Below are 17,166 nucleotides of genomic sequence, written 5' to 3' on the forward strand. Positions count from 1 at the left end.
TCAGGCCAGCTGTTTCCAACAGTTTTAGCTAAGCTAAGCAGCTGTTAGTTAGAGCCTTATAAAACATGTGTATACTCTATTAGAACAGCTGTTCGGGTGGTCCAATACTTTTTTAAATCCCCTCCCCCCTCACAGCAAATTAGCTGAGGGCTTTTGGTAACTTTCCAAACCATCAATCAATCCTGCGTACACATCCATTTTACAGATGTGTGGATGGAGAAATGAACCAAGGTTTAAACTTCTCTTTTGTCACAAACTATTTGTCACTTTATGTGAAAAAAAAAGTAACAAATAGTCAACACGATGAAAGAACTTCAGGAGAGACCATCTGAATATGTGCACTGTAAATGCACAGGAAAAAAGCAAGGTTAGGGACACAAGTTGAACATTTAAAAAGCTATAAACTGTCTGTGCAGCAAATCGGCTTCATGCACTATAGTGTAACTATGTCAAATATCATTAACCACTTCAAATAAAATAAAAAATACAATTTGTATCAGAATTACCTGACAAATTAGCACGCAGTTAAACTATATAATGTTCCAACTGAGTAATCTGTCCATATGTGTGTGATCAAATTTGGGTGTAAATTTGTTAAAGTTCCAGACTTCATCCCCATACTGATGTTTGGATAGGAATGCTTTTCTGGACATTAAATATATGTTCTTTGGATAAGAATACACTTACACAAACACCAATAGAACTTAAACTTCTGCCTTAAACAATTAGACTGACTGTGGTCATGGTCATTATAGACACTTAAAACCAACTTTATTGTGTTTTGACATTTTAAGTGTTTGGAAATTGTTTTATGCACATTTCTTGTCTTTCTACCTTTTTTACAGAACACTGGTTAATAGCAAAAGCTTTAGTTATCTTGCTCAAACTTATGTTGCTGTAAACCTTCTGTATGTTTTACATAGAGGGCAGAACAGCACAGCAGTCTCAACCATGTTTATGTAAAAGATACTGCCTCCCTGTTTCTGTGTGAGTGCCACTTCCTGCTGTAAAACCTAGTGGCTGCAAGCTCAGGCACAAACACACACACTCAGTCAGTCCTTTGAGAGCTTTTATTGGCGGTTGATAAAAGTGATGTCCAGATCTGAAAAGGAGGAGAAGAGAGGAGATGTGTTCAGTATAAAACAATAACATTGTGTTTCTACATGAACAAAACACATTAGTACTGCATATCAGATCATAATCATGACCATCATCTCAACCAACTTTAATTGTCTTCCATGTCGTAACTGAAAAACAGGAAATGGATCAGTCTTGATAAATAATTCAAAATTCTCCTCATTACTAAATCATTGCCCTGCTGTCAAGTAGAACTGCAGCTACTTCAGGCTCTCAGGCGGTTTTCAGTGAGGAGGGTTGTAATGGAGCTCCTTCATGTGTGTTTTCATGTCATCTTCAAAGTTCTCTAAGTGCGTGGTGGGTGATATGAGGACAGAGTGCACATTTTCCCTCACCGTCACTGGCCAAAGCATCCCTCCACACAAGGCCCGTCCCGTGGCGAGCAGATTTCAGTCGAACACATGAAGTAGATCTGAGAGGGAGGGGAAAGAAGAGCAGGATTTGGATGTAGAGTCCAGTCCCGAGAGTGTGCAGCATACTATGACTAACAGCTGCTACCAATTGAGATTTGGCCACACTTTGCAGTTTACAAAATGGCCTCGCCACATGTCCTTGCAATGAATGCTGATTTAGAGATACAGCTGTCAATGGTTTCATTCTCCATGGACTTAATGCTCATTTTAAAAAGGCACACAGCCATATACGTTTTACATTTATTTTCTCCCAAGAAAAAATACATATAAAGTAAAGGTTCCAATGCCAACAGCCACTATCAGATAAGATTACATTGATGCTCAACTACTCTAGGCAGACAGCTGCACGTTTGAAAGGTTTTCCATTGCTCGAAAACATAAAAACTATAGGGGAAGTGGGCTTAGAGCATTGTGAGACATTTAGGGAAATACGCATATTTGTTCTCTTGCCAAAAGTTAGACAAGAAGATTGATACCACCATTAAATATGAAGCTCGGGCCAATAACTGATTAGCTAAGCTAAGCACAGAAATGTGGCACAGAAATCCCTGAACAAGCACTTTATAACACTATTAAACCACAACCTGTCATTTTTGTACACTTCAGCTTTTGTATGGATTAAAGAAAACCAAATAAAATGTGTTAATTGGTGAACTTTAGATTTGTGGGGACAGAATTTAAACAAATTAATAGAATCCAAGAGTCTCTGCTTATGCGTACCTCCTCGTCCGGGTCCTTAAAGTCGCCGTCAGGAAGGAACTGGAAGGTGCTGATGGTGAAATGGTGGGTCTGAGCCTGAGGAGAGGGAGGCCGAGGATCAGAGAGCACAGCTTGCTGCAGGGCTGGATCCAAGGGGTTGGGACACCTATGAAGTGAAAATGTGTCATTGGGCATCACAATTATACTTCCCTGATATTTGCAGTTATCTGAGTGAAATGCACTTTCTAAATGTGTTGTGTTCCATCTTCAGTAAGCTTTTCCTCAATATTTTGTTGTTGATGTTCCGCTTACAGAAACATTTGGACATACCCGTTGTAAAGCAGCATCCAAACAGCCTTCCCAGAGCGGGGGTAGGCCACACAGAAGTTCACCAGCAGCACCAAACTGGGATCCGGGGCGTTGAGAAGCCGCACTTCCAGGTAGAGGGGTTTCCCCAGCAGCATTTGCAGGGGCTGGTGATACTGAGGGTAGAAGCTGCTGTACTGCGCGTCTGGGATGAGGGTTGTTGGGTTAGAAGGAGGTTATTTGTGAAGCACATTCCACACACTCAATGCTATTTCTCATACAGCTGATCAGGAGATGTTTGAATTAGAACATTTTATTTTTTATTCCTGTGTCGGGAGACACAGGAATAAAACAGCACAATATTAGAAGTTCTTAGCTGTACAAAGCAGTAGTAAGTATTGAAATAAAGACACCTACCTTTGGCAATCCTGAGCTGCACTCCAAACACCCCCTGTGTCTGAACTTCAGATCCAAGAGTGGGAGTTTTAACCAAGTAGCTCACACTCAGAACGGTGCCTGGCAGAAACCTGCACTCCACCAACAACCTAAAAATGAGACGGATAACTTAATAGATATACAGCATGCTTCTGTTTTTCTGTTTTAGTTTTTTTGGCATTTTTCCTTAGCAGGAATTAAACCAGAAACATTATGATTTAAATGGCAAACCATTGGACTGGCTGGTAACTAAGTGGAGCATTTAGCAGCTCAAGAACATTTCTCTTAGGGGTTGGAAGAGACCAAAAAACTAAGAGGGATAAATACTGGGCTATGATTCCTCAGGTGGACACAAGCACGACTCTAAATTAAGGAAAATGTTTCTCCATAACTGCTGGATGAGTATATGAGAAACAAGTTTGCTCCATTAACCTAAGAGATGATATGTCATATCAAGCAAGTGTAACTAATCTTAATGTGGAGCTTAATGAAACTGACAATAGATCAACTAAATCTAGTTTTGCCTTTGCTCAAAAGAAAATGCAAAAGTCAGGAAACTTTTACTCTGATAGTAAAAAACAACATGCTCCAACCTGACAGGAGAATCCCTTGTGATGGTGCCGTAGTTGAGGCTGAGTGCTTGAACCTTGTTTATGATCTCCACCATGTAGATCACCGTTTTTCCCGCCATCTGTCAGGACACAATCGGACATGTCACTTATTATGTGGACATTAATAGTTTTTAAATAGTCCATGATCAGTAAGGTAACACAGGAAAACGTACAGTTTGCTTATTTTAACCTCTGCCAAAAAAGTAATATTTTTGGTTCTGTTTTTTTGTCAGCAGGATTAATGCAAAGCTACTCGCCCAATTTTAAAGAAACTTGAAAGGGTGTACTGTGGGCCAAGTAAAGCTTGGGAGCGCTCTTCTCGTAACTAGTTAATATGGGTATAAATAAAGTAATAATAATTATAATATCACCAGACAAGTCCTTTAATCATTATTATATTTAGTAAAACCAATGGTCCAGACATACATTTACTACTCGGGTTCTTTCTCAACTTTAAAACAAATATTTTCATTCATAAAAGCATACTAATCTGCGTGTCCCACAGCCATCCATCGGGATCTTGAACAAGGCGTAGTCGGAAGTCACTCTCTCAGGTTTGCAGGTGGAGTTGCCAGCAGCGACAAGCATGGCAGGGGAAAGAGGGGGGTCCGTGAGGGAGGCCGGCACGGAGAAGACAAAGTGGCGGTCAATAGTGCATTCTGGAGGAGGACACAAACATGCAGTCATGTAAAGGTCAGATGAACAAAAGGTCAGTAATCTCAGGAGGCAGCTGATAATGAGACCCAAGGTATCTTATACCCTTTCCTCATTCTGTGCCTCTTCCAGCTTGAATGATGCTAAGCTGGCCCTAAATAGGCCACTTTACATATTCACCAGCTGTATTGCTAATAATTACACACACACAAAAAGCTAAACTGTACTCAGCTAAGTGGCTGGAAAAGCCAGCGGGACACAAACTACTCACCATCCATGGGGTAGTAGCAGGCAGGGGGGAGCTTGCTGAAGCAGCAGCCCACGGAGAGGCACTGTCGCTGGGATACAGAGCGGGGTCCGCAGGGGAGACGCTGTTCGATGGGAAGGTTGCACTCTGAGGGACAGCACGACAAATGTCAGCTGCATCAGTTAAAATAACTCTGAATGGCCGGGAGAAAACACCCTTTGGCAAATTGAATAGCCTTTCAGAGGTGTAAACATAAAATCAATTTACCTTGTTCAGACCTTGGGATGTCAACTGGACAGGAAAGCCGAGCCTTCCGTTGCCCATGTAGCGTCACGTAGACGACAGTGATGATGTACAATTTACCCTTTTAGTGAAAAATGTTCATACAATAGTTAATGGGCACAGCAAATGGTCAATTAAACAAAAGGTCATGTGCTCAGTGTGAAAGCTGAGTCAATACTTGCCTGCACACTCATGTGGCAGCGCGAGTGCAACTCCAGACTCAAAAGGTTTTTGCCATCTTTGCCTTTTCTTGCAGAATACCCACAGTCCTTTGGGGCATCCTGGAGGATCATCTGGTTCCCTTTGATGTCTGAAGAAGTAAATGTGCAAATATACAATTGTGTTTTTGTGTAGACTTCAAAATGGCACAATTACAGCCCTCAGCATGGCAAGGCAGCAAGTTTTAAATGCATCCCAGTCAAAACAAAAACCAAGACCTACCTTTTCCTCCTTGAACTGTACACCAGAGAGGCCCCCCTGAATCAATTCAAGTCATGCAGACCTGATGGCAACCATATGCAACTCCAATATACACATGCACACACCTTTAACAACAATTCCTGAGATGGGACCGGGGGCGAGCTCCACAGCCATCTGATAGGAGGAGCAGAAGACTTTAGGCTTTGGGACAACAGGGGTCGGGCTGACCTTGGCGTTGGGGGTGCTGGCTGGTGTAGGAAACACTGATGGGGTAACTACTGCAGGAGGGGCAGTTTGATACGGGCATTGCAGGTCCAGAGTCCTATACTGCCCCATGGAAAGGTCCCAAAACCGCAGTGGTAAGGAAATAGTCGTGGGAGTCTAAAGAAAAAGAGATCAATAAAGTCAGTATGAGCCACCACGCATGTTTTCCTTTCCAACTGCATTTAAAAATAGAGCCTGCAAGCTGAGATCAACTCACAAAAATCCCTGAATTCATACCAGTTTTGCTGCACAGAACATAAAAAAACGCCACAACGTACACAAGCATGCAGAGCTAATGCTGCATATGTTCCATATGGGATTAATCGTACAAATTTGAGCTGCTGACTGGGAAAAACTGCTGGTTCGTATTATACAAGCAGGACGGGTGTAAATCGCTGTAATGTCAACCCAAGAGAAACCAACCTCCAGCGTCAGCAATCTAATTTCTACTTTGTGGTGTCATTGTTTTGGACTTTGTTTAGGCAAATTAAACACTTCACAATATAATGTAGTGTAATAAAATCACCACCAAAAACTACACACTCAAAAAGGAAAGCTCATGACCTCTTCAACACCTCAATTACATCTTTCCATCTGGTTTGTCTCCGTCTTATTACAGTTATTGAGAGTCTATTGGTATTTTATATGGACCAAAAACACCTTCACCAGAGGAAAGAGCAGGACTTTCTCTTTTCATTGCAAGTTAAAATATGTTGATCCTACTCACCTGTCACTAAGACTTGATAGTGTCCAAAAACTGAATTGAACCCATGAGCTTCTCAAATACCAACGTTTATCTTAAAGTATCCTGATTTCATAAAGGCAGATATAAAGCCATTTCATGGAGACTTCTAAAAGATACAAATAATTCCTACAAAATGGTTATATTGTCATTAGACCTCTAAACTACATTATTACTACATTAAGAAATAATTTATTTAAAAAGGATCTGAATACAATATTCAGACTCAGAGCATATCTATGATTAAAGGGATGGCCTCCACAAGGCTGTCAACATGGCAACGCACAGCCGTACTGGCTATGCAAGCAAAGAACAGAGAAGCTCCAATTACAAACACACGAGGGAGAGCGACTTCATTCTCTGCTCAGGTAGACATCTCCCCACAATATATCTTCATAGCAAATTGTTGACTTTTAAAAAAGGCACTGAATATATTGAGATCCTTTCAAATAAAGACTGGGACAGAGTTAAACTAAAGTAATTATATAAAAGAGGACATTTTCAGGTGTTGACAAGGCATTATGGAGGATCTCACCCATTGCTGGCTGTGGCAGGCAGGCAGAGGAGAGTGAAGGAATACCCCAGAGCCCTCTGCTATCTGCAGCATGTACCTACACACCGGAGACACACTGGAGACTAACAGCCACGTCATCATTTCGTCTGTTAGAAACAAGGATTGTTAGATAGATGAGATGATATGACACACAATTCATGTAATTTAATTTTAGCAGTAAAAGCTGATCTATGCACACTAATGCAGTGGAGTGTTTCTGACATGAAAAGCCACAAGTCGTTCCAACACGGAGAGCCTCTTTGTTTACACACACACTGACCTTTGACCTGGATGGATTCTGGGTGAGCAAAAGGCAAGAAGACAACTATCGCCCCCATCAGACACTGGAAATGCTGTGGAGTGGGTGCAGCTGTAGGGGAAACTGGATAACTTGTGTAGGTAGGAGTAGTAGGGATCGTAGTGGTACTGGTGGAGGTGGTTGGAGGATGTGTCACTGGATGATGGGGGTACGATGGAAGGTTGTGTGGCGGGTAGGGAGGATGGTAGTAGGGATAATAGGGATACGGGGGGTGGACATACATGGTGTGAGTGTTGGGTTGAGTGGTTGGTGTATGAGTTTCCTGAGTAACTGTCTGAGCCATCTCGTTGCCATGTGGCGGAGCTGTGATATGTGGAAAATAAATTGTTTCTTTAGGGTAAGACTGGTGGAAGGGATAGCTGGGAAGGTCGGGCTGTTTGGGAACCATTGTCCTAGTGATTGTAGGTGGAACAGGGGAAGGTGTAGTGATGGCAGGATGTGAAGTAGGAGCAGGCTGCACCCCAACACCAGGGTTGGAAAACAGTCCATGATCGTACAAATTAAAAAAAGCGGGAGGATAGAATGGATAGACAGGGTACTGTAGACCAGCAGGTTGTTTCGGTGACAGCGGGCTGGGTGTGAGAGGAGCTGGTGCCTGGGTCACTGGTGCCGCAGTGGGTTCAGGATAATAGGGCATCTGAAGATAATACTGAGGGTAATAAAGACTTGCTGGCTGTTTGGGTGGGTGGGTAGCTGGAGGGGATGTGGGATGAGGGGTGTGGGCAGGTTGTTTCGGTGACAGCGGGCTGGGTGTGAGAGGAGCTGGTGCCTGGGTCACTGGTGCCGCAGTGGGTTCAGGATAATAGGGCATCTGAAGATAATACTGAGGGTAATAAAGACTTGCTGGCTGTTTGGGTGGGTGGGTAGCTGGAGGGGATGTGGGATGAGGGGTGTGGGCAGGTTGTGGTCCAGAAGGGAAGACCTGGGGAAACGGTGGGTACTGGAATGCAGGATCGGGATCATTGGGGAAGTGAGGAAGCTGAGCAAAATGCTCCTGGGTTGTAGGCTGAGGAGGAGTAGTAGTAGTAGTAGGAGGAGGGGTGGTGGTGGTTGCAGGGCTAACAGTATCTGGGTTGTAGGGAAACTGAGGATTAACTGGGCAGGAGAGGATGTATATCTGATCATCTAATACAAACTGGAGATGAAGACCACCCTGAAAAACAGCATCACATCAAAATATAATCAGTACAAGCCAGCAGCCCACCACATACTCCATTCAAGTTAAATAACTTACTGAATGTGTGATACAAGCAGCACTGTAGGAGATGAAGAAGGCGAGATTCCCAGGACTGGAGGAGACACGATACGCGCACTCTTGAGATACAAACGGACCCCAACCTCCATTGACTGTAAAACATTTAACACGTGTTTTTCGAGAGGGCATATTGGCAATATGGGAGATTTAATAACCTTACTGGCTAACTATATTTAAAATGTGGCTCTTTTTAGAATAACATAATGAATAATAAAACAAAGATCAGTATATCTCCACTATATTGGTAGAAATGCTGAGATGGCTTTGAGACAGCATAGAGATCTTAATGCAAGAATATGAACCAGTCACTCTTATTTTTACAAATCCATACATTCACATTGAAAACATAATAAATATTAGCATTGATTTCAGGGGAAATTGAGATAAATATTTTTCTAGTGTTGGTTACTGTACATGTAGTTCAATTCCTTACTGAATAATAAAATATATTGTCAAATATTTATGTATAAAATATTTTAAAAGGGTTCATCTTAATTAACCATGTCTGTTTTTCTTTCATTCTATTGCGTTTATTTTACATGTTGTTCATTTCTAATCACGTAATCTCTAGCTAAATAACTATCTCAGAGTTTAGCCTGTTTTACCTTGACATATCAGATTATATTATTTTTCAGGAAAATGTCAGAAAAAAAATTAATCATTAGGGAAATTGTGGACCCATAACATTTAAAGAAAATGTATGACCTTTTTATTTCCCAAAGAGCAAACAATTGATAATGTTTCAAAGCCATCTCCATGCTGACAAGAATATTATCTTGTTGTATTCATTATTTATTTTGGCCTAAAAGTATACACATTTAAATAGATGTGAATCCAAAACCATTATGTCTGAAGAAACTGCATTTAGCCTGAAAAAAACCGTAGCATGTAAACACGGCTAAATGTAGATCCATCCCTTGTCAGATTTAAATCTAAACCTCAATTATTCTTCAGATAAAATGAACAAATTCATTAAAAAGGGCTAGTTTGTTATCTATGTAGATTATATTATACTAAGATATATAGTACTAGGCAAACAAAGCAAAGACACTTTACAATTCAAGTTGTTGTAATAAAAAACAAGTACTTTGTCAAACAACTCAGTATTAAATCACAGATTACCCCAACGTACCTACGACTCCCAGTAACTGTATATCCTGCTCCTGCATCTGCAATGCCATGCCGTAGGGTGAGCAGAACACCCAGGGGGCCGAGTGGGAGGATGAGGGGACAGGAGAGGACGCTTGCACGGGACAGGAGAGCTTCAGTGGGCTGCCCCACCACAACATGGGCAGCACATAACTGCCATTCTGACAGAGAGAAACATACAGGGGGTGATGAATACAGGACAAGGGAATCACTGGTGGAGATATAATGCAGGTGCTACTGCTGCTGCTGCTGGTACCTCCTGTGTAACGTAACATGCACCATAAGGCACCATCATCTCGAGGTCACTCCATGACGTCTTCACCAAGTAACCACAGTATGGAGGTAACTGGGACAGGGAGATTGGAGAAGCTGTCCCTGTAAGAGAAAATGTATTTAAAATGTGGATTGGACGGTTTAGGCATTAATCAAGCTAAAATACCAAACATCTGCTAGCTCCTTAAATGTGAGGATTTTCAGATTATTTGATTTTGATTATGTTTGTAATTGATTTGTTGCACATAACTAGCAATTTCAGGACTCTGGGAAATTGTAATGGGCTTTTCTAATTAGTTTCTGGCAATTAACAGAATAAACAAATTATAAATGTAATTGAAAAACAGCAGAGAGAAAGACAATTAAAATAGGGGTTACTTGAAGTCATGGTACATTTTAAGAAACATCAATAGTACTGTATTGATTCTCACCACAAAGACTAGCATTTCATGTAGATATTCATTACCTGTATATAAAATATGTTCTGCTGTTCTAAAAAGTTCCTTCATAACATTTCCATTTTCCACCCAAGCTGATAAAAACATTCAAACAGCAGTGCACCGCCTTCATACATCTTACCTCTGTCTACTAACAGGTGTGTGAATTCTTCTCCAGCGGCAGTGAAGGTCATGACACCATCATCACACTTCACTAAGGGGCTCATAGCTAGCCACTTTGATAAATATGGACTGGAGGTGGGGCCAGACACCTTCCCCTGCACATGAAAACCTAAAAGGATATAAAACAGCATGTTAACAAACTGTAGAATAGTTTACACTTTACAGCTCCCCGTCTGAGCACTCCTTGACAATGGTAAAAGAAGATCTTTAGTAGTAACAATATAATAGTATCAGATTACATACTGTATTTCTTTCCAGAAAACATCCTAAAAAGAAAATATATTCAAGATCTAAATTATCTTTCAAACACTGCTTTCAGTATTTCAAATGTTGGTTTATTTATTCATTTGGTTGGCCTTAAACTAGTAAAATCTAAATACAGTGACTTCAAAACTAGTTTTTTTACAATAATGAACGATAAATTGAAGCCAATACAGCTATATTGGTGATATTTAAGTCTATACTTCAATTATTATTATTAAGATACAAATGGGTCTCAACTTATCAGAAGCAGGGATGTCGTTTTTTTAAATTCAAGATTCAAGGCTTTTATTGTCATTCGTACATAGCTACAGTGTAGTTATGTCGATGAAAATCTTAGGTCCCAGGCTCCTCAAACAGTGCAATAAAACAGATAAAATAGTGCAAGTAAATACAATAAAATAGAATAGAAGTAGAGCCATAAGAGTCTATACAAGTGATACATAATTTGTCATTTGTAAGTTGCAAACAGGTAAATGTTATGGTCAAAAACTTGGGCCTACATTACCCACAAAAGCAACCCCACTACTGTAATGGGCATCAGGTGTTTTTGCAGTAGCGGCTAATTTAGCCTCAAGCTGCTAACCTCCAACGGACTGGAAATGGTGAGCAACAGAGGTCTTATCAACTCACTTACAGTATTTCTCGTCCACAGACTCTGAGTTTTGACTTGTCTCCAAACCTAGCCGACGCTGACTCAAGTGACACCTTGAGGTCAGTTCTTCACGCCACTGCCTCTGGAGCCACATTTATACAACTTAGTTTCACATATGCAGCTGTAGGCTCACCCTAAAACACTCGCAAATTAAATTAAAGTGCTAAAGTATGGGTTGTTTTTGTACCTGTAAAATCTGCTTGATAATCATTTTTCGAGGCAGAAGTCGAGGTCCTTTCAACCGCTCGGATGTGTCCGATAGTCCTAAACAGTCGATCATGACGCGTCGGTGCGCTGCCATGTGGGTCTGGTTCTCCGAGGGAAACAACAGATTCAGGCCGAAGCTCGGTGAGATCCGGCGGGTTGGATCTGGGCAAACCTGGGCCCTGCTGCTGGGAGTCGTTGTCATGAACTTGGTAAGCAGGTAAACCTTCCTTTCTTTGTCCTAAACTTACCGAATGACTTACTTGAAACGTGAACAAACACAGCGTTGCAATAAATGACAACAAAGTAATATAATCTCTTCTCTGTTTGCAAGACATGCTGTATTGTTGATGCTTTTTGGTCGCACTCCGGCTTCACCTTAACAAGAGGGCGATCAATTAAGAGTCATCAACAACGGACCAATGAGAAAGCTGCACAGATGGTAATGCTGGTAAGGAGCCAACACGGCTGAGTGCATCTTTTGGTAATCATAGTGACACTGACTTTACCCATTTATATTGAACATTTATTTCGGTCTAAAGTCATATAGAACTTGTCTATTGACGCACCAGTACAAACACAAAACAAGACGTGAATATTAAGGTCATGATGGAGCTTTCAAATAACTTGTTTCACGGTAAATTAGGTTACTGAAATCCCACAACATATGGCACGATGAACTTTATAAACAAATGTAAGGTTATTTGGTTGATTCATCATTAAAGCTGCTTTTTAGGACATTCTGCAACCAACTTCTGATGCTTTCTCATGAATATATTGTATCACATAATAATGTTTTATTTAAAATAAGAACACAATATTGAATCTGTCCTTTTTTATTTATAGATAACTTACATTTGGTCTTTTCCAAGTTAGAAAAAGAGGTTAGAAGACGCCCTATCCTAGACATCATGGGGTTAGAGGTTTTTGTAAGCAGGAGGTGGATGCTCCGATTCAAAGTTTGGTCCTGCTCAATGGTTCCCAGCCTTAGAGTTTGTGATCCCTTAACAAAGCAATGTGTACTTATTATGACCAATCCTCACAGGTCACCGATGTCTACTGTTGTGACTCATGTGCATTTCAACCAAAAGGTTTTGTTATTAAAAGTAAATAGTTAGTAATAGACTGGCAGTAATAGACAATGATTTTGTATATGAGGTAGAGGACTGAAAGCTGAACTGATAGTGCAGTATGAGTCATGGTGGAGGGAAAATGTGACTGTGGTGGAGTTTCTCCCTTATTGTGTTGCTGCAGATTGGCAACAGGCCGTATCGGGGTGGACCGGCTGTAATCCTGGGTGTCCAGAGGCAACGAGAGTCTCTGAAATGTATCTGAAAAGCTCAGACTTTTTTAACCTAAAGCCTGTAGTGATGGCTTTGGGAAACGATTGGATGTTACTGGAATGTGCACTGACAGTTCAAAGGAAGGCAGAGCTGGGGAGTGTACAGTAGCAGACAGGGATTTGTTGTGGAAAGTTGTATGCTGCGTAACAATTTCAGCACGTTGTTGCTGCACGTGGCCTCTGTAACACTAATGGCCTTTTCAGAAAATGTGGTTTAAGCTGTGCTTGGGGCTGTCTTCATATCTATCAAACTGGCGTACCAACATACTCCCAATGACAAGGCTACATGCGGAAGAGGAGCAGGTATATTGCTTAGCATGTTCAACATTTTAGAGTAGCATTTTAGCAAATATGCTAATTCGTATTAAACACAAAGTATGCAGTACGTTAGTATGCCATTTCAAATACAGCCTTAGTCATAAACCAAACGGTGGGCCGACTGCTTTTTAAACCAGAAAAAACAAACAGATGATGGTGCTGATGAATGTCAGAGGATCGCCAAAAGTTATCAATATAAATCTTCAGTGAAACATGAATGTCTGCACAAAAGGTCATGCCATCCATCAGGTAGTTGTAGATCAGTCTGGACCAAAGGGATGGACCAACACTCAAGTAATGATGTCATAAACCTCTAAAGGAAAGGTAGGAATATGTCATTTCATTTTAAAAGCCTAAGATGTCTACTTGGATATTACATTTCTTCAGGAGTAAAAATATAAATTATGTAAAAAATAAACACATGGATTTAATTATTTTGAGAATATTTCACTTTTTTAAATCAGGTCTTTCAGTAGCATCTACTTCTGTAAAATGTATTTCCAATGGATGCCCACTGCAAAAAGGATGTTAGATTGTACTTTCTGCAGAGGCCCACATGTTGTGATGGGAATAGAAAACTCCAGTGTCTCAGATGTGGTCCATGAGCACCCACTCACCGTTCACTGTGAGGATATGACCAACCATCAGGGCTCTGATGTAATGGTTTCAATTTTGACTTCTATTCAGAGTTACTGCCAGGAGAAAATACTTCCCCTTGTCTGTTCCTACACCCTGTGACAATAACACATCTCTCAAAATGATTTTCATCTCAAGAGTACTGAGACTTACAATTGTGGCTCTATTAGCGCCCATTCAGTTTTGCACTTAGTCATATAACAGAACATGTGAGAAATGTATTTACTCTCCAAGAGATATTTGGTTTCAATAGGTCTCATCCAGAATTGCTAGTCTTTAACTTACCTCTCCCCAGTTTTGCATTCTCATGTTAAAGAGCACTGTTACAAAGCTTCAATGTTTGGGAAAAAGACTACCAGGCAATCTTTGATACAGCATGTGTCTTGAAGATACTTCCAGAATTCTCAAAAATAACTTTGACGAGTAGGCTGAAAAAACTACAAATCAGCCTGAAATATAATAATATTTTAGTCGCTGGGGACATTTAACTACATTTGTACATTTACTATGATACTTAAAGTAAATTTTTCTGATTAAAAACAACATTTTTATGCAGGTAATTTACTTGTAATAGAGTATTTTTTAACAGTGTGGTATAACTATGTTTACTTAAGTAAAGAATCTGAATACTTCTTGCTCAAATTGTACAAAATACAAAAAAAAGGTTACATGTATACGATGATGTTCAATTCTATTTGCACATCTTCACACAGAAAAATGTGTTGATATTTTGCATGTGATTTCTAAAACGACCAAAAACATTATGTCCTTGACTCCTGGATTAGATATCACAGAAGAAAATTGGGTAAAAGGTTTTGAAGAGTCTTATTATGGAAGAACCTAATAATTATTAAATTACCTTCTAGGTGGCAAATGTTCCCTTTAACAAACAACTGTAGGAGAAGGGAGCCTTCTTTGTGCCAAACCACAAAGAATAAACATTCCCCTTTCTGTTTTACTTCAATCACAGCATCTGTACACGCTGTACTTTCTCTGCTTTCTGCATTGAACCATGTAAACTGCTTATTTAATTCTTGCTTCTGTATTATTTTACCGGCCACAGATGACCAGAGTGGGAAAGTGTCAGGATAATTCCTAATCCTGATATGTTTCCAGGTTACTGAGTGAATCTGTACTGTCAACAAATGAGGGAATGCTCTGTAAAAGAGCAAAGGGAAGCAATTATGGTATCCATCCTCATCCCACCTTCAGGGGATAAAGTAGCCATTGTAGTACGGGGATCAGGACTTCCTCAGTCCATTTGGTCTTCACTAGGAGTCACACAGGCCTGAGGGGAGATAAGACACAGGCCTATTAGGAGAAATATAATACCTTGAAATGTTCTTTTTACTGTTTTGTATGTACTGCTTCTTTGTAGAAGTTAGAAAACCCATAACTGCACAAGCTTTCTTTCATCTGAGACTGATGATAAAAGGATTTATGTGCACTGCTGCAAAGTAATCCCCTCATAACATAGTGTTATTTGACTGCAGCCAATAATAATACCAACCTGACAGTATCTATTTAAAATATGACAGTTAGTTTTTATCAGAAGAGTCAAATCACCTTTTACTGTTTCTGCTGGCCACCCTTGATAATGTAAATGAGTATTTCTATTCATGCCACCCTTTTGTGTTCTCGAGTCCGATGTCCAGAGGAAAAACTAAATGTCGTATAGTCAACTTGTGAGTTTATAAATGTCAGAAAAAGCTTCCTACGGGTATTATATGGATGACATTTCCAATGCAATGAAAGCTCAACCCACTGCCCTTGTAAAAAAAAAAGAACGCTTGGAAACACCAAGGATTTGAATGTCAGCACATATATATATATCTTTCCACCAAAAGTGTTTCAGAATTTGATTATTAAGAGCTCATGTAAGGGCACAATGAATGAGTTGATTTACTTTGGTTTATACGTGTACATGTAGGAAATGAACCCAGTGTGGGGAAAGATTAGACATTTTATGACAAATGTATAAAACAAGGTTTAACTGAACATTTACATGTGATTCACCACTTTGTTTGACTCAAAGTAATTGATATTTGTTAGTTTTCTGTTAAAATATATTTTATGTCGTTGTACAGTATGTTTTGGATGTCTTATGAAAACTTTGGGAATATCATCTTAATCTGCAAATATGAGCTGGAAAATAAAGTAGGTTTATTTCATGCTGAGAATCTGTTTTTTTGCCAAGTAGGATTTTACATACAAGGGTTTTGTTGTGGTGTATAGCGGTGCATACATTAACACTGTCTTCTACACTCACTAAACATGCTCCACAGAAGCATATCTCTGTCTCTGTTTTCCTCCCGCTCTGTTCACACTAAAATTGAATTTTTCCAAAATGATCTCCAGAGTCTGTTGATATTGAATTCCGTCAAGATCCGGGCAGTATTAATGGAGCTTTTTTAAAACTATGATGTCCTGTAGGCTGGCCAGGTGATGGTTGAGGTGCTGGCTGTCAGTAAAGTAGGACACCGTTTAGTCACCTCTATTTCATCTCAATGTTGTGAATAAATAATTCACATGTCTCTGTGAAAAAAACTGTCCTGTTGCAGAAATCTGATTATCATAGTGTTGCACAGCTTCTAGCCCACTTAACACACTCAACATGTGTTACTGCAATGAGAGCAGAATCAATGTAGTCACACTGAATAATCTATTGAAGGCTCTTATTGATTTAAATGTCACTCTCTTGCACCAATCGAATCTTCATCTACTCCAGCCCATATTTAATTACATTTTTACTTGCTGCAGAACACGTTGCCATCAGAGAGTAACTGCTGTTAGGAAGATGTCCCTGATGTCTGGGGTGCTGCTGTTTGAATCACTTCCCAATGCCCCATCTTAAGAAATCATTTTCTGAGCTTAATGAACGGGCAATGTGTGAAAACACAGGTAAAGACACACTAGTGTGTGCCCTAAATCATATTTCATATTCATAAAAAACACAGGACAGCTATTAAGATAAGATAAGAGAGATAAGAGTGTTGTGCCAGAGTAACAAAGACACAATAAACCCAGCAGCATAATAATAAAAGTAACAATTTAAAAAAAAACTACAATAACAGTGCCGTACAAATATCAAATAAAAAACATAGATGGTCAAATGATGATTGTAAAAAACTGTACAGTGAGTGATGAGCAGTCACCTATATAGTGCAAAACATAGTGGCTGATCATTTGCAAGTTATTATTGCACATTGTTATTAATATTGCACATGATTTAAGCAGAAAGTGTTTGTAATGATGATAATAATTGTGGCCAGAATGTAAAAAAGATGTGACACTCAGGTAAGAAATCTCCCCAAAAATAATTGAGCTTGAAGCAGTCTGTAAGGAAGGTAATTGAAGGAAAAAAGAGGTGA

General features: G+C 39.9%; 1 protein-coding gene across 1 annotated transcript; it reads right to left on the bottom strand.

Annotated features, from left to right (window-relative positions):
• Positions 1-1,055: 1,055 nt before the first annotated feature.
• On the bottom strand, positions 1,056-11,866 carry LOC117481618. The gene is made up of 18 exons (XM_034129369.1): positions 11,483-11,866; positions 10,339-10,488; positions 9,743-9,861; positions 9,470-9,647; positions 8,317-8,429; positions 7,044-8,235; positions 6,746-6,870; positions 5,330-5,585; positions 4,967-5,094; positions 4,770-4,866; positions 4,527-4,649; positions 4,088-4,260; positions 3,584-3,681; positions 2,973-3,100; positions 2,580-2,760; positions 2,271-2,415; positions 1,473-1,549; positions 1,056-1,102 (listed from the first exon to the last, which is right to left on the bottom strand). The coding sequence occupies exons 1-17, from the start codon at positions 11,835-11,837 to the stop codon at positions 1,475-1,477; spliced, it is 3,636 nt and encodes a 1,211-aa protein (XP_033985260.1). The 5' UTR covers positions 11,838-11,866; the 3' UTR covers positions 1,056-1,102; positions 1,473-1,474.
• Between the last annotated feature and the right edge of the window lie 5,300 nt (positions 11,867-17,166).

Source organism: Trematomus bernacchii, unplaced genomic scaffold (genome assembly GCF_902827165.1).
Source record: "Trematomus bernacchii unplaced genomic scaffold, fTreBer1.1, whole genome shotgun sequence".
Taxonomy (NCBI): Eukaryota; Metazoa; Chordata; class Actinopteri; order Perciformes; family Nototheniidae; genus Trematomus; species Trematomus bernacchii.

Excerpts from the sequence above, each read along its gene's own strand:
- LOC117481618 (XM_034129369.1), bottom strand. The coding sequence starts at position 11,837 with ATGTCTTGCAAACAGAGAAGAGATTATATTACTTTGTTGTCATTTATT. Across the intron at positions 5,095-5,329 it reads CTCAGGAATTGTTGTTAAAG|ACATCAAAGGGAACCAGATG; the intron begins GTGTGTGCATGT and ends TTACTTCTTCAG. Across the intron at positions 3,101-3,583 it reads ACAAGGGATTCTCCTGTCAG|GTTGTTGGTGGAGTGCAGGT; the intron begins GTTGGAGCATGT and ends TCTCATTTTTAG.